We start from the raw sequence: 24416 nt of genomic DNA on the forward strand, positions 1-24416 counted from the left end.
TATCTTCACAAAAAAGGTACAAAAATTGTAATGTTGTGACACAACAGACTTTGAAATATAATCAAAGTATTTTATTTAGAATTTGGAACCACATAACTTTTAATCTTTCAGGCACCTGCTATTGTCCGATTTCCGGTAGTAGTTTTACACGGTAAAACTAATATTTTCTATACTACTTTTGACTAAAACATATTAAGAAATATAACTTGAAAGGGGTTGCATGACAAACAAACGAGGTTACTACGTTTTGATATCGTGGTTATTTGGCTCGGTTCGATAATGGTGTAACAGGCTTAAAGGCCTGTCAAACCTAGCCGATTTGGCTCGCCGGAGCTATACCGGAGCACAAATTTGGCGATTTTCGAGGATCGGTACTAGTACGGCAGCGCAACGGTATCACATCGCTAAGAACGGTAGTACATCGTCAGGACATCGTCAGAACATCGGCGAAAAAATTAGCAACGGCAGCCGACGGTATAAATGTTTGAACATGCTAAAAAATTCTGCCGTTGCGCTGCCGGAGCGAGCAACGGGACTACAACGGCAGTACAACGGCAGTACAACGGCAGTACTCCGGTATGGCTTCGTTAATGTCGGTAGAGCACCTGTAGCGCCCCGTAATGGATCGGCGGCTCTCCGGTGGCCTCAATGTGTACCGTACTGGTACAGATGTGATACCGTAGTCCTGCCGATGTACTAACGATGTACTACCATCTTAGCGATGTGATACCGTACTACTACCGTACTAATACCGTAGTACTACCGTACTGCTACCGTTGTGCATTTTGCATATACATAGGGGCACAGACTACCAGCCCGTCATTCCTTCATTTGTCACCGAGGATGGCGGACCTGTGGCTACACGATTATCAAATACCCGTGCTCCAACACCAGAACCTGGTGACTGGCACTTCACCAGATCCAGGCCAGAAGGAGGAGAAGAAGAAGAAGAAGAAGACCTCAAGTACCTCGAGCAATCTGGGTGAGACCATGGATCAGCAGGCGTTGTCAGTTTGGCATGTATGACCAGCTGCTGGTGGAGCACGGCAAAGAGGACCAGAGGGCCTTCAAGAACTTCCTCAGAATGCCCCCAGAGATGTACGATGAGCTGGTACAGCGAGTTGGTCCCAGGATCACCAAACAAAGAACCTGGTACAGGGAGCCCCTGGATCCTGGTCTGAAGATTGCCATCACTCTGCGCCACATCGCCTCTGGGACCAAGTACGCGGCCATGAAGTTTGGTTGCAGGGTACCCCACAACACCCAGTCACTGGCCGTGAGAGAAGTCTGCCAAGCCATCATTGACGAGTACCTGGACGAGGCGATGACCTGCCCCACAACCCCTGAAGGCTGGCGTGAGATCCAGACCAGTTCATGGAGAAGTGGAAATTCCCACATACCTGTGGTGCCCTTGATGGCAAGCACGTTGCCTGCAAGGATCCTCCAAAGAGTGGTTCCGTGTATTATAATTACAAGGGGTTCTACTCCATCGTACTCATGGCACTGGTAGATGCGGACTACAAATTCCTCTGGGCAGATGTGGGTAGTCCCGGAGCCTCGTCTGACGCCCAGATCTACAACGAGTCTGAAATCAGAGAAATGGCTGAAGATGGAACCATTGGCTTCCTTGCTCCAGATCCTCTTCCTAATGACTACAAAGATGTGCCATACTTCTTCGTCGTTGATGACGCGTTTGGCCTACGGAAGCACACGATGAAGCGATACACCTTGCGTGGTCTTACAGATGAAGAGAAGATCTTCAATTAGACTGTCCCGAGCCAGGAGGGTTGTTGAAAATGCCTTTGGCATTCTGGCAATCCGCTTCCAGATTTTGCTTACCACAATGCAGCACCACCCATCCACCGTCAAGATCATCGTGAAGGCATGCATTGTTCTCCACAACTTGATGAGGACGAGGTATCCAACAGAAATGTCTCCCAAGGAGATGACAGAAAAGTGGTATTCGGTAGCACATCGGCTCTTACATCGGTAGGACAACGATAGAACAACGTTATCACAACGGGGACGCCGGTACTACATCGGTATTGCTACGACCAATTGTGATTTTTCAAGTGCTTTCTCGACGGAGCTCTGCCGATTTTCTCGCCGTTGTTAATTGTGCGCTCCGGTTTAGTCCCGGCGAGGTACATCGGTAGTGTGTGACAGGCCCTTTACTCAAGCTTGCCTGTTACACCGTTATTTAAACCTCGCCAAATAACCACGATATCAAAACGTAGTAACCTGATATTACATATATATGGAATAACTGGTTACTGTCTAAAGATATCTACTTTATCCTGCGAAAGTTAGAATGGCGAATGCAGAGCCTCGCTGCATTTGTCATTCGACCTGAGCAGGATAAAGCCGATATCTTAAGACAGTAACCAGTTATTTATTTTACCCTGCAATTCTACAGGAATAGTCAGAAAATAAGTATTTATTCCATTGTTTTGTACGCAAGTCGAGTATTGTTAGCCTAGCAAGGTTTTTGCCGTATGACGTCATACAAAATATATGGCGTCATTCTTTCTAAGATATTCTGCAACATTCAAATCGCGTTTCTAAACTTTAAATTATAAATAAATAGACAAGTTTTGTATTGTTATCGTGTATTGTTATCGCAAAACTAAAAGTTATTTTTATTTACTGTACTGAAATAAATGATTTAAAGAGTATTTTGTATTGAAAATCTAGACTGAAACACTCGAGTCGAGTCGGTGTTATGTCACGTGATCTATATTTTTGGTCAGTGACCGAAAATATAGGGATTTATCTAGTGATCATATTTTGCCAATGAATACAGTGATTGCAGGATATATATATATATATATATATATATATATATATATATATATATATATATATATATATATATATATATATATATATAATCTTATCGTGTTTCTGGCTGTTGTTGCAGCTGACAAGAAGCTGTTATGGTTTCTCCTTGTCTGTCTGTCTTGTTGTAACCGGACGTTGGCCTGGTCGAAGACGGTCAGGAATCCTTTCAGTCAGGTTATATCGCCCATTCAACCTCGAAATTGTTGAAGAGAGCACTTAAAATTCCTAGCTACCCGTGTAATTGAAATTCCACCAAACATTGTGACCGTTACCGAGTCGTGGCATTGTTTGACACTGACGTATCCTACAATCAGTATGTGCCCTTTATGCGTCCAACGTATGCGGTTTGCACGTGCAAAGTGTTGTGAACATACTGCACACATTTTCAGTTTTTCACAAACTTTTTAGTTTTCAGATTTTGTGTTAATTGCATTAAAAAACATCCTCGTGACCAAACAATATGTTGTCAAGCATTTCTTCGTTAAAAATTCAGACCCACGATAAAGTTGTGCACGCTTTGAGAGGAAAGTAAGTTTATTATTATATTTTTTTAAATAATTAATATGTTTACATACATACAGCATATACATATTCATACGCAAGTACATGCATACATAGATTCATACACCAGTACGTGCATCCATACATAGACGGTATGCAATGTGGATGGTGCTGCAGGTGTACAAGCGCCCCCTTTCCACACCGTAAGTTTAAAATACCTCAAAACAAATCAAAAACAGTGTTTAGCTGATGGATTCAGTGAATTTGAAATAGGGAACTTGCAACATGTTGATCAGATTGGTAAATGGGTGGAATATTACCGTTTGTGTTGCTTTGAACAATGCTGAAGGCGCTCTTTTTAAAATTTGCTTCCCCTCACTTAATATGTCATGTCATGTCATAGGGTTTTATGTGCACATTCACAACAAGCTGTTGTAGCGCACGCCTGTCGTGGGCGCAAGAGCCGGCCTTGGCCGGCTCCTCCGTCCATGACAGGAAATGTGGGGGGAGGGAAGACAAGGGACCGCCTGCACTGGCAGGTGCAAGGGAGCACCAGCAGCCCGATCAAATCGGTAGCAGACGGGTGGGGGTGATGGTGGTGCTATGGAATTTGAATGGAGCAGTTAAATGCCAAAGAGAAAAGGGTGCGCAATTTTGATTGAGGGAATTTGGCGCAATTTTGAACGGTCGGTCGAAAGGTAAATGGCCGAGCTAATATAGGTTTTGATATTAGTGAATCGAGAGTAGCTCGTTAATTTTAGGCCTTTACGATGCTGTGGTGTCTCCCTAGGTTGCCCATAGGGCCCTTATAAGGGCCTGACCGTTTAATACTGCAAGTGCCCCTTTTAAACGTTGCACCCCTTGCCTAGAAAAACCCTCCATCATCCCCTCAATACATTTAGATATGTCTAAGTACTTGAATCACAAAATATTTCCATTTGTACTGTGGTTTATTATAGAAAACAAAGATAATTTGCGCGTGCGTGTGCGTGTGTTTGTGGGGTTAGGAACTATAACGGAATTTAGCTGGTTCCTAAAGGGACTGTCCTGAGTTTCCTGCATTGTAAGATTTTTCCGACCAATAAAACAATTTAACGTCTAAAAATACGCATTAAATATATTTTTTTGTTTAGAATATCAGTGTCTGTATATTCAATATATTTCTGGTCGTTTTCATATTTGTGAGAAGTCCAAACTGGATTTCCTCTTCAAATAATTTCGTACATACGAAACAATTTTTTTTAGGAAATAAAATGAAATTTAACCTAGTACAGATAGTAGAGCGGCTAGAAACACGATTAATATACAATCATTAATATTTTATACAGACAAAATATATTTGATATGTAATTAGTCGTTAAAAAGTCTCTGTTAGTCAATAACATATTTAACCCTAAAATTGCAGCAAACTCAGAACTATTCCTTTTAAGCGCTCATCGGGTAGTGTGTTATGTTCTTTATTCGGGATATTGAGATCTCACCCTTCCGCAGAGAGATTGGAAGAATCCGAGAACACGTAAGTTAATAAACAATAACAACACACACCCATGCACACATACATACACATATTCAAACCTGAACACACGCACAAAGTGCGACACAACTCATCACACAGGCGAACCACAAACACAATACATAAATACACACATGCGCAAGCCTGACATGTAACCGTAGTTAAAATGTGCTGATTATGTGTCGTTAATTAAACCTTTCCTTCCTTCTAAATACACACGCACACACACACACACACACACACACACACACACACACACACACACACATACTCATACGAATGAATGAATGTTTAACGACACCCCAGCACGAAAAATGCATCGGCTATTGGGTGTCAAACTATGGTAATGCAAATAAATAAAGTGATGATCAACATCAATAAAAAAATTCAAGGTTTAAACAAAAACAGTGTAAAGAACAGTGTAAAGAACTGTGCAAAAACACAAATATCACAGAATTTTACGGATACTGAATTTTACTCAAAACTTCAATTTTTTGCTGTATTGGCCATTCTCAAAGAAAATGTTACACCCCTGCACCACGGTGAGGTTAGAGCACGCGCAGGGGCATATACATACATACATACACTTACATACATACACACACCCATACAGACAAATACACTCATAAACACAACCTAGGCACATCCTCACATGAAGACACAAGACGAATGTAGAACAAGTATTACTGGAACACCGTAGATCTATATATATGTACAACGTTCGAAAGCTGCATGCCTTTACCGTGTATGTACTTCACCTCAACTTTTGTAAACTTTATCAGTTACCACCTACTCGTTTCCCTTTTAAACATAAATGTAATATTAGTTTAACACTCCTACCTGCCACCGAGTCTGTCTTAAAACAAAACCATGAAGCAGCGAGAAACAGAAACGACCAACACTTCGACATTTTCTTACATCTCGCCAACCAGGAAGTAAAAACGTCGTCCTCTATGTAGATACTGCGTGCTAGATTTACATGTGTGCGAGCAGACAACTAAATATATCGTCGGACCGGAATACATACATCCGCCATTGTCTTGACTGGTCACCTTACAACTTCTTAGACCGTTAATAATATAGGGTTTGTTTTCTTGGTTTTTTTCTGTTTTAATTTATTTTCTTTACGCTTCACAGAATATAGAGGCGGGGCGTAACCCAGTGGTAAAGTGCCCGCCTGCTGCGTGATCGATCTATGATTGATCCCAGTCAGTGAGCCTCTTTTGTATTTGGCATGTGTTATCTTGTCTGTAGAAAGGTGCATATAAAAGATCCATTGCATCGTATGGAAAACTAGCAGGTTTCCTGTCCGAGACTATTTGTCAAAATACCAAATGTTTGACATCTAATAACCGATGATTAATACAGCAATGTGATCTAGTGGTGTCGTTAAGCAAAACACATTTTAACTTAAAACTCCACAGAATATTATTAATATACAGATCAGGAGGTGACAGATCATTTTATGAAGCTGCCCAGGACGCCGTTTCAAACGCTACTGTTATGTTAAAGTTTGTTTTGTTTAACGATACCACTAGAGCATATTGATTTATTAATCATTGGCTATTAGAAGGAAGAAAATGTTTTATTTAACGACGCAATCAACACATTTTATTTACGGTTATATAGCGTCGGACATATGAGTAAGGACTACACAGCTATTGAGGAAACCCGCTGTCGCCACTTCGTGGGCTACTATTTTCGATTAGCAGCAAGGGATCTTTTATATGCACTATCCCACAGACAGGGTAGTACGTACCACGGCCTTTGATACATCAGTCATGGAGCACTGGCTGGAGCGAAAAATATTTCAATGGGTCCACCGACGGGGATCGATCCCAGACCGACCGCGCATCGAGCGAGTGCTTTACCACTGGGCTACGTCCCACCTCCTGTTTTTAAGATGTGACTTGCAAACAAACACGTTTTGATGACTACAATAACATATTGAATACAATGTTTTCGCATTAATAGCAGTGGCCATATTTAGTGAAACATTTTAGGGAGTTTCTAAGCGTTCTAATGTTAGTGCTAGGCCAAACGTCACAAAACCCTTGTATTCATGTATGTATGTATGTATGTTTGTATGTATGTTTCTACATGCATTTGTATATGCATATGACATATGTGCGACTCTGTGGATGCTATATATGTATATTTATGAGTTACAATTGTCAGACATACATTGGGATAACATTTTCAAGAGTTGGTCCGTGTGCCCTCCCCTTTTCCCTTGGTTCCCTACCCTGGTATATGTACTGGCCGCACCTGAAACTCATCTCTGGATTTTCACCGACAAGTGATATTTATCCGGAAAGGATAGGAAATGCAGGCGACACTTGATCACATGTGAACCTACAGTTATGTTATCACGTTGTGTATAATTATATACTGAACAACAAAAGAAATGCGATTTTTAGTTTTGGTTTTGTTAACTTTGAATTCCAGCACGTTTTATCTTATTAAAATATCTTTTGTGTGTACATCATTTTAGTCCCGCTTTGACAGTCTGTCGTGGTGCACTGGCTGGAACGAGAAATAGCTAAATGGGCCCACCGACGGGAATTGCAACAAGGACTTACTGAAAAAACCCACGCACATTGGTAACAGACTGTTCTGGTGAGCGACTTTGAGCTTGCTAACCAATGACTTTTAATATTATCATAAAAAAACAAGTTTAACTATTCCTTTACAGGAATAATATTTTTTAAATAGTAATTACTCTGAACGCGAATATATAAGTATGATACAACAATACAGAAATTGACTGGTACTTAGAGAACGATTTCCATAGGCTTCTACTAATCGAACAAAAACATTCTTAATTGAGGAACAAACGTAGCCAGAATCAACGGAACAATTACACGCCTGAAAATAACCCAGATTGGTACGTGCATACAGGGCCATATTACAGCCAAACGTTCCTGGTGAAAAACAAATGGTATTTTGGACTAATATTATATTCCTAATAATTAGCCTTCCAACATGAGTCTATGCAAAACATAAAACATAACAAGAAGCGAACAGATACATAGATAACGGTATACTGCCAATAAAACGTTCGCTTGATGCGCGGTCGCTTTGGGATCGATCCTCGTCAGTGGGCCCATTGGGCTATTTCTCGCTCCAGTAAATTTCCTCTCCCAGTGGTGTTTTTCTGTATGTACACACACACACACACACACACACACACACACACACACACACACACACACACACACACACACACACACCACACACACACACACACACACATGTATCTATCTATCTATCATTTGCGCCAAAATCTTTGACCTTTAACTGAATATAAGCATAAAAGAATACAAAAAAATAATTAAAATCAAAGTCAACAAAACATTTTATCATTTGATCATATTTATTTTTATTTTGGCTGTAAAAAAAACCCCACCTAACATATTGTAAATATAATTTCGAATTTCGAACAATTTTAAATGATACCTTTTAAATTCATGTTAACATATCAGTATCACAATTCTAAACAATACGATATATAATGAATGAAAATCAATTGCCAGGGAGTACCTGTTTTGGTATAACACTAAAATATACGATATTTAATGAATAAACATAAATGTGTAAGGAATATATGTTCGGCTATAATTGTAAAGATGTCTCCTTTTTATATAATTATAAAATAAAAAATAAAAATAAAAAATAATAATAAATAAAATATACTAATAATAAAAAAAAATAATAAAAAAATTAATAAATAAAATAATTTAAAAATTAAACCTTGTTAGTGTAGACCTTTCTATATCTGCTTTAACAAACAAAGCTAAACTACAATTTTTTTTTTTTTTACAGAAAAACAAATATTGGTTTTGAAAAGCGATAGAAAATATGGCACAAATTCTAAATACATATCAAAATATAAACAAACAAAACTATCTGAATCAATATATTAAGTACAAATGTTTCGTAGATAAAGATCAACGAATCCTATCAGAAACAGCTGTAAAAGCTGAATACTATATGTTATGCCCTTCGGTGGACGTTATCGCCAACGATTATTTCCATTGCGGGTACTTCGCCCCCGATAACACTGAATATCAAAAGGAAGGAGGAATTTTCACTATAAGGCCAAAACAAGAAAGTTCCATAATTGGGCTTGTTTTTTTGTTTTTTTTTGTTGTTTTTTTAAAGCATGAATTGCACAGAAAAGGTGGGTCTATTTAGGGTTTTTTACGTCCTCCTCATGTGTCTTGGTCCATCATCAATGGCCATCGTGCCCACTCATTTGCCTTGGTACCCTATATATTTTCATTTTCATTTTCCATATAGCAAAGTCAATTTTTATGACTTCGACTTCGGCGGCAAATTTTTTTTAAAGAAGGCCATGGTACTGACCAGAAACCAGAAATCTATTTTGTTTGGCCTAACACTGAGCATCATATGCGTCAATGAAAATCTGCTCGCCAGTGATATACCAAAACAATATCACATTCGAAAAGTGTCTAACAGAAGCACGTGAAAATTGAAACGGTCTTTGGCTAATGCAAAAATCTGCAACACCTCTGAATAAACGTACAGTAGAGTGAAACGAGGGAGAGTGACGATGAAACGGGTAAAATACCCTTTAAAACTAGACTAGAGTTCTTCTCCATAACCTTTAGTTTTCATCTTGGTACGTGCGTTTTTAGAATTATACAAAATGCATTTCGCGGTATTACAAACACCAGGATGAACATATACACTCGAATGTAAGAACAGAGTACAGTACTCTTATAACGAACCGAAAGGGGTGATGGTAGTCCGTTCGTTATACCAGTAGTTCATTGTACACATTTGCATACGTTAGTTATTAATATATAGGGAGATAAAACGGGACTTTACGATCAATTCGTTCTATGCAGTAGTTCTTTCTAAGCATGTTCGTTATAAGTGTACTTTACTTGTAAATGTATATACTAAAGAATAAAATGCAAGTAATGTATAACTTTAAAAGATAAAACACGGCCCTAATAGTGAAAAAATACGCCGTAGTATTTAAAAACTAGGTTATGCCATTTAACATGCATGGCAGTTATGAATCATGCCTATTCAACACCGTATCTCTGCACAAGAATGACTCCAAAATAAGTAATGATACGAGTCATAATGATATGTAGCCATGACCCATTGTCGGGTATAACAGAGATCGGAGCTGTATCGCAAACATTTGTAATAAGAATTTGTTTAATACTCAAGGGATGTTAGCTGTGTTTGATACATATGTTAAAGGGACAGTCCTGAATTTGCTGCAATATTTAAGACGTTTTTGACTAACAGAGACTTTTTAACGACTGTAATTATATACCATTTTTTGGCATAAAATATTACTGGCTGTATATTAAACGTGTTTCTGATCGTTCTAGTATTTGTACTAGAATAAATTTCATTTTATTTCCTAAAATACATTAGGGCTTATTAGAAATATTAATACGGCCAGAAACACTGATATTCGAAACAAGAAAATATATTTAATGCGTAGTTTCAGACGTTAAAAGATTTTATTAGTCGGAAAGATCTTACAATGCAGGAAACAATCACTTTAATGGCGTTCTCAGTTACGGATCTGGAGTTTTAACTCATACATTAAAGTGTAACACATTATTGAGTGTACATAAAGGAACTTGTAATCACTTTGTTTGTAACAAATTAAGACGATTTCCGTAAAACATCATAAGGACACTGATAATGTTTAAATAACGGATAAAACATGGTATTACACGGAATTGTATTTTAAAAGCTCTATATGTGAGGAAATGTACAAGAATGGAGATAACTGGTGAACAAATACTAAAGAGGAGCTAGATACGCATATATTAAGCTATATATGAAAGTCGACACATATCCATATCAGATATTATCATATAATTAAAGGGACAGACCCTATTTTGTAAACACTAAGGCATATTGTTCACCATTAGAACCGTTTATGTTTACAAAAATCAAACATTACTGATATTTTATTGTTCAGATTATCCATTTCCGTACAACGGAAGTACGTCCGGTCATACTGGTGTTTCTAATACCACAAAATGCTTTTTTTATATGTTTAAAAACGCACGTGCGTCTGAGAAGTAACGGTGATGGAGTAGCGTTTTAGTCTATTTTTAAGGGTATTTCAAAGTCACTATTTTTTTCACTCTGTTGTAATGAATGAATGAATGAATGAATGTTTAACGGCACCCCAGCACAAAAAATACACATCGGCTATTGGGTGTCACAAATTTTAAGTATATGAAACTATTAACACTTTGTTGTAAGTAAATATGTTACAGGTTTGTAAATTAACGGGTTGAAACTAGGGTCTAGGTGAAAAATATGCCTTAGTGTTTAGAAACCAGGGTCTGTCCCTTTAAAGAAAGATTACGTAGCTAACACTGTATGCTGCCAAACACTCGGTCCAAATCTAATATAACAGTTTTGATATATACAGCAACTAATTGTATCTATAACCATTTGTTTTTACTGGCTGATGATACTTATACAAAATAAATCTACAAAAATATATATGAAAATATTTGGTGGAATGTGTGTGTATATATATATATATATTTGTGTATGTGTGTGTGTGTGTGTATGTATGTATGCATGCATATATATATATATATATATATATATATATATATACACACACACACACATGTATATAATATATAGCTAGTTATCTTACCGTTGACTGCAATATTTACATGGCTATTGGCCTCGTTATATAGGTAGTCACTTAATACAGGTCAGTTAACACATAAACTCGTTCGTGAGGAATGCAAGTGACCGCTATGGACAGTTGGCTGCTGAACACAGGTTGCCGCTGAACACAGGTTGCCGCTGAACACAGTTGGCCGCTGCATATAGTAGGCCGCCGAGCACAGGTTGCCTCTGAACACAAGTGGTCGCTGAACACAGTTTGCTGCTGAATTCATGTGACCGCTGAACACAGCTGGTCACTGAATAAACTGACTGTGTTGTTTAATAGTACAACTAGAACACATTTATTTATTACCAGTCGGCTACTGGATGTCAAACATTTTCAAATTTTGACATACTGTCTTTTAGAAGAAACCTGCTACATTTGTTCCATTAGTAACAAGGGCTCTTTAATATGCTTCATCTCACAGACAGGATACCACGGCCTTTGATGTGCCAATCATGGTGAACGGGTTGAAAACAGAAATAGCCTAATGGGCCCCCAGACGAGGTTTGATCCTAGAACGGACCGCACATCGGTCGGGCTCTTTACCACTAGGCTAGGTCCAGCCCCTTATTAGTTACATGTAACATTTCGTCAATTCTCCATGCCACTGTGGATTTAAATATTTTTTACTGGAAGAGTATTTTTACTGGTTATGCAACCTTGAATGTTAATATTTAACCTAGGTTATTTGACAGAATTACCAAAGGTTTAACACACAATAGCCGATGATGAATAAATCAATGTACTGTAGTGGTGTCGTTAAACAAAACAAACTTTAGTTTAATATTTTCCAACCAACTTAATGGTCTGATCGTTTACCCACTATATCACCGATTTCGCTGCAAAGTTAAAAACAAAGTTTGATTGGTTTAACGACACCACTAGAACACATTGGTTTACAATTGGTGATTCTGACATACTATCTTCGAAAGGAAACCCGCTACGATTTTCCATTAGTAGCAACATTTCTCTACTACCATCATGGCCTATGCTACACGGCACACAGTTTGCTTTCAATGAACTCCAGGTTGATATGTTACACATCCCTCACATATGGTCACCGCTGACCACTGCTTTAAGTGACCACTGTAAAATATGGACATTGGTCAGTTTACATGTTGGCATACACGCCTGTGGAATCGAGATAAGCAAAGGGAAGATCACAGAAAAGTTTGAAGTCGTCCTGAAAAACATAAAGCAGATGCACGCTAATGGAATAGTGAAGTCATTGATTTATATACGAGTTGAACGAGTAGCCGCTTTTTAGTGGAGTAACACGTTGGTATCTAAGCTTATCTATTTCTGTATATCTAAAAATGGTAACCATATTGCCAATATTAGTAAACATGTATTGCATTAACTGAAATTATTAACCCGATATTCTCAATACTGTGAAGTAATAATCAGTCATTGTCCACAACAATAACCAGTAACCAATTATACTCAACAAATTAACAAAGTAATCTGTTGCTTTCTACTTTTTAAAACAACAACCAATTACTAGATTTCTCAAGTATATGTCAGTAACAAGATACCGTCAGTAAAAAACCCCAGTAAAGAGCTGTGTTCAATAACAAAACAAATATAAGTAACATAAAACAAGGCACCAGCTATTTTAATGTATACCAGTGATAAGAGAACACTGACAAGTGAACATGGAGTAATTCACTACAAATCACTTATCAGTTACTGTTAAGTGATCATGGAGTAATTCACTACAGATCACCTATCAGTTACTGTTAAGTGAACATGGAGTAATTCACTACAGATCACTTATCAGTTACTGTTAAGTGAACATGGAACGTTTCACTACTGATAAGTGAACATTGAGTAATTCACTACACATCACTTATCAGTTACTGTTAAGTGAGCATGGAACGTTTCACTACTGATAAGTGAACATTGAGTAATTCACTACACATCACTTATCACTTACTGTTAAGTGAACATGGAACGTTTCACTACTGATAGGTGAACATGGAGTAATTCACTACACTAATCACTGTTAAGTGAACTGCAAACTTAAGTGAACATGGAACAGATCACTTTCACGTACTGATAAGTGAACATTGGTTTACACTTCACTATAATTATTTACAGATCACATATCACGTTACTGTTAAGTGAACATGGAACGCTTCACTACTGATAAGTGAACATGGAGTAATTCACTACAGATCACCTATCAGTTACTGTTAAGTGAACATGGAACATAATTCACTACTGATAAGTGAACATGGAGTAATTCAATACAGATCACCGTATCACTACTGATAAGTGAACATTGAGTAATTCACTACAGATCACTTATCAGTTACTGTTAAGTGAACATGGAACGTTTCACTACTGATAGTGAACATTTAATTCACTACACATCACTTATCACTTACTGTTAAGTGAACATGGAACGTTTCACTACTGATAAGTGAACATGAAGTAATTCACTACAGATCACTTAGATCAGTTACTGTTAAGTGAACATGGAACGTTCCACTACTAAAGTGAACATGGAGTAATTCACTACAGATCACTTATCAGTTACTGTTAAGTGAACATGGAACGTTTCACTACTGATAAGTGAACATGGAGTAATTCAATACAGATCACTTATCGGTTACTGTTAAGTGAACATGGAACGTTTCTCTGCCAACAGATAAGTAAACATGGCGTAATCCACTACACATCACTTATCACTTACTGTTAAGTGAACATGGAACCCGATATCAACTACTGTGAAGTGAACATGGAACGTAATTCACTGAACATGACAAAGAACTCAATCAGAACAACTACTTAAGTACTGACATACCACTGTCAAAACAAAGGAAATCTAACTGATTTACTACTAAGTGAACATGGACTAACATTCACTACTGATAAGTCTCATACACTACATACCACTGATAAATTAACAAGGAATATCTAACTACATACCACTGATAAGTGAACAATAGGACTTCACTACATACCACTGATAAGTGAATTGGAATACATCACTACATACCACTGATAAATTAACAAAGAATATCTAACTACATAATACTGATAAGTGAACTGAAGGACTTCACTACATACCACTGATAAGTGGTATTGGAATACATCACTACATACCACTGATAAATTAACAAAGAATATCTAACTACATACTACTGATAAGTGAACCGACAGGACTTCACTACATACCACTGATAAGTGGTAACATACATCACTACATACCACTGATAAATTAACAAGGAAGATATAACTACATACTACTGATAAGTGAACCGGAGGACTTCACTACATACCACTGATAAGTGACAATGGAATACATCATTACATACCACTGATAAATTAACAAGGAAGATCTAACTACATACTACTGATAAGTGAACCGGAGGACTTCACTACCACTGATAAGTGATAATGGAATACATCACTACAACCACTGATACATCACTTATCTAACACATACCACTGATAAGTGAACAAGGAACTACATACCACTTTCATACTACTGATAAGTGAAACACGGAGGAAGATCTAACTACATACCACTGATAAGTGACAGGACTTAACTACATATTACTGATAAGTGAACATGGAATATTCACTGATCACTTATCAATTAATGTTAAGTGAACATGGAACGTTTCACTACTGATAAGTGAACATTGAGTAATTCACTACACATCACTTATCAGTTACTGTTAAGTGAGCATGGAACGTTTCACTACTGATAAGTGAACATTGAGTAATTCACTACACATCACTTATCACTTACTGTTAAGTGAACATGGAACGTTTCACTACTGATAGGTGAACATGGAGTAATTCACTACAAATCACTTTTCAGTGACTGTTAAGTGAACATGGAACGTTTCTCTACTGATAAGTGAACATGGCGTAATTCACTACAGATCACTTATCACTTACTGTTAAGTGAACATGGAACGTTTCACTACTGATAAGTGAACATGGAGTAATTATTTACAGATCACATATCAATTACTGTTAAGTGAACATGGAACATTTCACTACTGATAAGTGAACATGGAGTAATTCAATACAGATCACCTATCAGTTACTGTTAAGTGAACATGGAGTAATTCACTACAGATCACTTATCAGTTACTGATAAGTGAACATGGAACGTTTCACTACTGATAAGTGAACATTGAGTAATTCACTACACATCACTTATCACTTACTGTTAAGTGAACATGGAACGTTTCACTACTGATAGGTGAACATGGAGTAATTCACTACAAATCACTTCTTCAGTTACTGTTAAGTGAACATGGAACGTTCCACTACTAATAAGTGAACATGGAGTAATTCACTACAGATCACTTATCAGTTACTGTTAAGTGAACATGGAACGTTTCACTACTGATAAGTGAACATGGAGTAATTCAATACAGATGACTTATCGGTTACTGTTAAGTGAACATGAAACGTTTCTCTACTGATAAGTGAACATGGCGTAATCCACTACAGATCACTTATCAATTACTGTTAAGTGAACATGGAACGTTTCTCTGCTGAACATGATTACTTCAATACAGACAACTAATAAGTGATTATTGAATACTTCAAGCCTCAATAAATACCACTGATAAATTAACAAAGAATATCTAACTACATACTACTGATAAGTCTAACTACATACCACTGATAAATTAACAAGGAATATCTAACTACATACCACTGATAAGTGAACCGGAGGACTTCACTACATACCACTGATAAGTGACAATGGAATACATCACTACATACCACTGATAAATTAACAAGGAATATCTAACTACATACTACTGATAAGTGAACTGGATGACTTCACTACATACCACTGATAAGTGGTATTGGAATACATCACTACATACCACTGATAAATTAACAAAGAATATCTAACTACATACTACTGATAAGTGAACCGAAGGACTTCACTACATACCACTGATAAGTGACAATGGAATACATCACTACATACCACTGATAAATTAACAAGGAAGATCTAACTACATACTACTGATAAGTGAACCGGAGGACTTCACTACATACCAATAATAAGTGGTATTGGAATACATCATTACATACCACTGATAAATTAACAAGGAAGATCTAACTACATACTACTGATAAGTGAACCGGAGGACTTCACTACATACCACTGATAAGTGACAATGGAATACATCACTACATACCACTGATAAATTAACAAGGAAGATCTAACTACATACCACTGATAAGTGAACCGGAGGACTTCACTACATACCACTAATAAGTGGTGTTGGAATACATCACTACATACCACTGATAAATTAACAAGGAAGATCTAACTACATACCACTGATAAGTGAACCGGAGGACTTAACTACATACCACTGATAAGTGACAATGGAATACCTCACTACATTTCACTACTGATAAGTGAACATGATTATTTCACTACAGACAACTAATAAGTGGACATGGAATACTTCAAATTATGACATTGATAAGTGAACATGACTACCTCACTACATGCCAGTGATAAGTGAACATGGACTATTTAACTACATACTACTGATAAGTGAACATGATTACTCCACTACAAACCACTGATAAGTGAAAATTACTACTTCACTACTTACTACTGATAAGTGAACACGACTACTTCAGTGCATACCACTGATAAGTGAACATGACATGATTCAATACATACTACAGATTAGTGAATATGAAATACTCCACTAAATATCACTGATAAGTAAACATGGAGTACTTCACTACATACCACTGATAAGTGAACACCTGGCAGAACTGACTGGAGTCGTCTGACGTTGTTAAATATCTCCACTCGCTTGTCAAGGGAAACTCCAGACATGATGTTGTTCAGTATACACAATGACAGCCCTTCCTTTTTGTCAGATTCACTGAAACAAAACATTAATCTGTTATGTAAGAACTTTAAATGAACATGTCTGTGAGAGTCACTTATAAGGTATATTAATGCACCTCGAAATGTAATTTGTCGATCGTTTTGACAAAGAAGCTCCTGTTACGTCGCAGGCCCTACTATCAGCCTGTGAAAAACTAAGTAGTTCACTTTAAACCCCACTTCTCCTGGCGAATGTGATATTCAAAGATCAGAACAGTGTGTGTAGGGTGAGAGAGAGAGAGAAAGAGAGAGAGAGAGAGAGAGAGAGAGAGAGAGAGAGAGAGAGAGAGAGAGAGAGAGAGAGAGAGAGAGAGAGAGAGAGAGAGAGAGAGAGAGGAGAGGTGGGAGGGAGAGGGAGAGGGGGAAAGAGAGGGGGGGAGAGGGGGGTGGGGAGGAAGATGGAGATGGATAAATGAAGATACAGAGAAGAAGAGGGATGGAGAAGGGGAGAGAGACACTTCCTACGTGCTGCGACATATACAACATCAATGCAGATTCAAAAGTTATCACCACCACCATGACACAAACGGTTACAGTCCTCATAGTTACAAGTCTAATAATGGCCGACATAATGTTTGTGTCTAAAATATAACATAAATTAATTATGGCAGTGAAGGAAAAACGGAACGTTTTGGATGATACCGGACCACATTGTTTAATCAGAGGCTAATAGATATCTAGCATTTGATAACTATAACAGATACTTACTCGAAGACGACTGTGACTGGGTGAAATTTCAGATTGTTCTGTCTGTCCAGGATTTGTTCTGTCAGAGATGTTAGAGAACTTATCACTGTGGAAGTGTTAGACATGTTACTCCGTGACTGCACGGAGAAGTTGGCGATTTCTTTCTTCTCATCTGAATCCTGTAAAACATCACGATGGACTAGTTTAATTATCCAATTAAAGGGACAGATCCTAGTTTTTAAACAATAAGGCATATTTTTCACCTATACCCTAATTTCAACCCGTAAAAATAGACACTAAGTTTGGATAATTTGCAAAGATGTAACAAATGTGGATATAACAGAGTAAATCTATAGTCTGTGATGTTGAAATACCATTAAACATAGAATCCATAATCGTTACTGATCAGACGCACGTGCGTTTTTCAAAATATAAAAAATGCATTTTTTGGTATTAGAAACACAAGGATGAAGAGAAACACTAAAATATAAGTAATATTTGATTTCAGTGATCATAAACGGCTCCTATAGTGAAATATATACCTTAGTGTTTAACAAATAGGGTTTGTCCCTTTAATACTCGTGTAAAACATCTCAACGATATATTTAAGTAGTTGGCGGTTATCAGTCTAAACACAAAACAATCCAACTTTTCTTTTTATATCCGGAAATATGTGTATAATGAAAATACTAATAGGATGTGCAGAATTTATAACATAATTTAAAGTGTGATTATACATAAACGGAGGAAGGAAATGTTTTATTTAACGACACACTCAACGTGTTATTTACGGTTATATGGCGTCAGACATATGGCTAAGGACCACACAGATATTGAGGGAGGAAACCTGCTGTCGCCACTTCATGGGTTACTCTTTTCAGCACTGGCTGGAACGACAAATAGCCCAATGGGTCCACCGACGGGGATCGATCATAGACCGACCGAACATCAAGCGAACGCTTTACCACTGGGATACATCCCGCCTCTTATACATAAAGGCAGTTATCTGTTTGTAAGTAAAGTTTAAGTGCTAAAGCAGGACACTGTGCAGTGGTGGGATAGTGGCGAGAGAACTGTTAGGAAGTCGGGTCATCCTCCCCCCAAAAATACAGAGATGAAAAACGAAAATTAGCTTCGAGCCCGCGGAGGGGGGGTGGGGGGGGGGGGGGGGATTCGCCACCCATAAATATGACTTTTCCTCGCATATGACTTTTATGGTTTCCGTAGATCTATATATTTCATTTCTATGTATATAATAAATATATATATATGCATGTATGTATGTGTGTGTGTGTGTATGTATGTGTGTGTGTGTGTGTGTGTATGTATATGTGTATGTATGTGTATATATGGTTATAGCATTGGTTATTTTATTTTATTTTATTTTATATGTATAAATAAAATAAAATAAAATAACCAATGCTTATAACCATATATATATATATCAAATCAAATCAAATAACCAATGCTTTATAAACCCATATTTTCAATATTGTGATTTATGTGGGGTTTTTTTTTATTAGTTTACTACATTTATTTAAGTTTTATTCTAAGACATCTCACCTTCATTTCAACATTAAGTATTCTTAATGTTATCTCTCTTGAAATATGCGTTTCTGTCACTGTCGTCACAGTCACGTTTCCATAGTTACCGGAATGGCTTGGACCAGGGACGAATGCGTCATTCTGAAACAAGATTTATTAAATTAATTCTGCAATACAGCATTTCACTTCTCATGATTGGTATTATGAGCGTTGGTGGATCCAAATAGGTCCAGTGCTCGGAAGTCGCTGTCCTTCTATAGACTAGGCACTAGATAGAGATTCGTAGAATTAACCACTAATATGACAAATATCCACTCTGCATTGTGCAGATACGGCCCTGACCATGTATTAGAGTTTATAATTTAAAGAGTCTTTTTATTGTTAATATTATTATTATTGTTTTTTTTTTTTTTGTTTTTTTTTTTTTTTTTTTTTTTAAACTTCAATATACATTACATTGCCAAGAAAACGAGTCTGTGAGCATATTTATGTCATAAATATCTACGGAGCATGCTCTCTGAACATCCAACAGGTTCAGTCCTTTGGGAACTCGGCTCATTTGTCTTTGGCAAACTTGACATTTTCAAAAATCTTGTGACCCTCTTCCTTTACAACATCCTGGATCCACCCACGATCTCAAGTTCATGGGTTTTCTCCAATCCAGAAAGATTACATATAAAATATGCTTTGCTTCTAATTGACAGCAGCAGTTGTTAACTGTTGCCATCTAGTCCAAATAAAAAAAAAAACCCACAATAATCACACGACATACACCAAACAGTAGAAGGTGAAGAAACGATACCACTAGAGCACATTGATAAACTGGGCACCTGCTATTGGATGTCAAACGTTTGATAATTCTAACACGTAGTCTAGAGGACGGCCGCCACATTTTCGTATTGCCAATAAATAATCTTTTATATGCACTTTTTCACTTACAGGACAGCACATGCCACAGTCGTTAAACATCAGTCTTGGGGTACTGTTTGGGATAGAAACAAATAGGGCATTTGATGCAACTTAATTGTCCAGAATCTTGGGCAAACAACAAAATAGGAAGGAAGGAAATGGTTTATTTAACGACGCACTCAACACATTTTTATTTACGGTTGTATGGCGTCGGACATATGGCAACAAAATAGGGAACAAAGATGAAAAGTGTGTTTTGTTTAACGACACCACTAGAGCATATTGATTTATTAATCATCGGCTATTGGATGTCAAACATATTGTCATTTTGACACATTCAGAGAGAGGAAACCCGCTATATTTTTCCATTAGTAGCAAGGGATCTATTACACCCACCATCACACAGACAGGATAGCACATACCACGTCCTTTGATATACCAGTCGTGGTGCACTGGCTGTGACGAAAAATAGCTAAATGGGCCCACCGATTGGGATCGATCCCAGACCGACCGCGCATCAAGCAAGCGCTTTACCACTGGGCTACGCCCCATGCCGCAAAGAACAAAGATGAAAGTCGTTTGTTTACAATACTGGTCATACATATAATGAAACTAAATCATTTAGCATGGTTTTCATTTAAACATCGTAGGTGCTGTTGTTTCTGAAACATTTTGCATTTATTTATTTACTTATTTGGTTGTTTATGTATGTGTACCGTGATTCTGAATAGGGGAATGTCCGAGTGACTCTCCATTCCTGAAAATAATGTAAACGAGGCTAGCTAGGGCAGAGTCCCATTATTTGTCAGGAATGGAGAGTTACCAGGATATTCCCATACTTAAAATACACCAATAACATATTATGTATCAAATATTTAAGTATAGATTTTAACGTCAGTGGTTCTAGAGGGGCAATAAACTAGTGGAGTTTGTTATCCATTACTGAAAGGTAATGGACAGATTTTCAGTGGTTTAACAGTACAGGTGTATTTTAAATGATATTGACTTACCTTGTTACCCAGAGTGACAAGAGTCAGTGCATCATTCTCCATGATCAGTTTCCACAGCAGATTTTCTGTTCTTTGTGGAGTGTAAACCAACAGATAACCTTTACTCAGCAGTGTGGACTTGGAGAAACAACAATACAAAATATACAGTTTAAAACACAAACAATTCAGGATACACATTAGAACAATATTTAAAATAAAATACTTTAAAATATAATAATTTATTCAGCAGTTTGGCTTAGAAATGCAGAAATACACATATCCATAAGACACAGAACACCGCACACAACATCGTACATGGAACAGTTTACTTATAAAACCAATAATTAAATGGCTAACATATAAAATACTTATAAATATGATCATGCTTTTAAACAAAAGTCTGTAAAAGTTAGGAATATCTAACAAAGGAATAATTGCACAAATCTAACGACATCTAGTACTGAATCTAATAACGGAGTAGACTGTTATATGCAATTTTAATAGACCAAAACGCTTACGTACAGGGGCCTGAACAACAAAGAGATCGTCCTTTCCACCAACCCACAGCTTGTTCTTCAGTGGAAGATCTAGGTAATTAATTAAATACAAAATACTTCTTACACAAGAATTCTACATAATTAAATGCACCGAAATGAACATATATCAGTGCAACAACACCCCCCCCCCCCCCCCCCCCCCCCCAAACATAGTATTTTATTTCATTGGTCTAATTATAATTTGTGAAAAAATAAACCTTAATGCAGAAACATAATGTTAAAGCTATACACTGCTTCCACCATCAGAGAGTAATACCTGTATCTCGCCATTTGACATCGTCCTTCCAAGACAGTAACACCATTAGCATCAAGCTCGAACAAAGTGGCTGGAAATATCTAACACTGAACAGATTTTAATTTTATTATTGGACTTTGTCCACATTATCAAAGGTGTTAAATAATAAATGCATGTTATTTTCCTTTTTTTCATTATGCTTTTCAAATATTTATATCGCATTCCAGATGGGGGTAAAAACAACATTTAGCAACTTCGAAATAACGAAAACAGGTAATCGATAGCGTACATACCTGTATCAGATATGTCAGTTGTTGCAATTACCTATAATAATAATAATAATAATAATAATAATAATACTAATAATTGAATTAATTATTGAATAATAATTTAATTAAAACTATAAATAAATAATAAATAAAACAACATGTTAGTGATTTATGTGTACACATAGTGCATAAGGTGCAGGGCACTAAGCAATTTGTACTTGGAAGTTAATAAATTTATGGTAGGAATAATTATGTTTTAAAATGTGTTGTGTACTTATGGCACTGAACATGTGTAATTTTCTTAAAATATTAGAATGCCCGACCCTACTGCTTACACCAAATACATTAAAATTATCCCACAGATGACACAAACAGCATTATGTACATATGGCACGAAGCAATTAGATTATGATTTGCTAAGCACAGAATGATGTCATGAATAGAACATGAAACGTATAAAGATTACGCCCTGCATGCGAAATCAAGATAAATTCTTCAATATGTGATATATTGTAATACATGATAACGAAGCCATAAGGTACTATATAGATTCAGTATATGGGACCTCAATCGTTAGAAGTAAACAAATTAAAGACAAGTGTTCAACAGTTCAAATCATTTGTCAGTGTGTCAAAACGGTATTTACACAAATTTTCTGCCTGTAAAATAAGACAAATATTAATATAAAATATAGATTGTAAAAGACGAAAACTGAAATTAATTTTTCATATTGTGAAATGATAAATAATAATGGTGGGTAAATACCTGAGCCAGATCATCGAGTGTTTTGCGGCCCATGCTCATAGATCCTTTCAGTTCATCATATCCCTGTGTGTACGTAGATGTGGTCATACTTGTCTGTCCATACGTTGCAACCTCAAGCATACTCGTGAAAATGCATTCATACTGATTCTGAACAAAAAATAAAAGTAAAAGTATTAGTCTTGTCTGGTCATATTATTTTTATATATGTTATGTACATGTCTAATATTTAATTTAAATTGCTATGCAATTAGCGGTGGTATGTGCTGTCCTTTATGTGGTAAAGTGCATGTAAAATATCCCTTGAAACTAATGGGAACATGTAGCAGGTTTCCTCCAAATCTGTATCATTCAGAATGATCAAATATGTGACAACCAATAGCCGATGATTAACAAATCAATGTGCTCTAGTGTTGTCTTTAAACAAAATTAACTTTAACTATTAATTGATTTAATACTAACCTACATCTGATCTTAGATAACCTAATAAGTAATGTATGTCTACCATTGGCTGAATAATAACACTTCTCTCTCTACTATAATATAAATTAATTAATAACTACTGTATCTACTGTTGGCGTCACTAATAACGAATATGTATAGGGTATGTGTTGAATTAATAACTAGCCTTTGTTTTTAGCTATCTAATTAGTAGATAGTTACTGCATAACTAATGTCTGCTATTGTTTAAATTAATATATAACCTATATCGGTTTTAGCTATCTAATTATTAGATAGCTACTGAGTAACTATTGTCTACTATTAGTGCAATTAATAACTGAGCATTGTCTTTTTTAGCCATCTAATTATTAGTTACTGAATAACTATTGTCTTCTATTGTTTAAATTAATATATAGCATATGTCTGTTTCCAGCTATCTAATTATATTATATTGTTTGCTACTGTTTAAATTAATAACCAACCTTTGTTTTTATCTATTTAATTATTAAATAGTTACTGATATTGATTATATTATTACCAGCAATCTAATTATTAGATATACTCT

General features: G+C 36.6%; 2 protein-coding genes across 2 annotated transcripts in view; both read right to left on the reverse strand.

The window, feature by feature from the left end:
* Positions 1 to 5803, reverse strand: part of LOC121387498 — an 8029-nt gene extending 2226 nt beyond the window's left edge. The window contains exon 1 of the mRNA XM_041518644.1: positions 5696 to 5803. Within this exon, the coding sequence (XP_041374578.1) occupies positions 5696 to 5765 (70 nt within the window). The 5' untranslated portion in view covers positions 5766 to 5803. The remainder of the gene's footprint in view (positions 1 to 5695) is intronic.
* The window catches only part of LOC121387135 (receptor-type tyrosine-protein phosphatase epsilon-like), a 128025-nt gene that overhangs the window by 82031 nt on the left and 21578 nt on the right, over positions 1 to 24416 (reverse strand). Inside the window, exons 15-20 of the mRNA XM_041518159.1 lie at positions 24334 to 24339; positions 23414 to 23560; positions 22673 to 22703; positions 22110 to 22174; positions 21609 to 21725; positions 19708 to 19830 (exon numbers count right to left, since the gene is read on the reverse strand). Coding sequence (XP_041374093.1) covers positions 19708 to 19830; positions 21609 to 21725; positions 22110 to 22174; positions 22673 to 22703; positions 23414 to 23560; positions 24334 to 24339 — 489 coding nt within the window. The remainder of the gene's footprint in view (positions 1 to 19707; positions 19831 to 21608; positions 21726 to 22109; positions 22175 to 22672; positions 22704 to 23413; positions 23561 to 24333; positions 24340 to 24416) is intronic.

This window comes from Gigantopelta aegis, chromosome 13 (genome assembly GCF_016097555.1).
Source record: "Gigantopelta aegis isolate Gae_Host chromosome 13, Gae_host_genome, whole genome shotgun sequence".
Taxonomy (NCBI): Eukaryota; Metazoa; Mollusca; class Gastropoda; order Neomphalida; family Peltospiridae; genus Gigantopelta; species Gigantopelta aegis.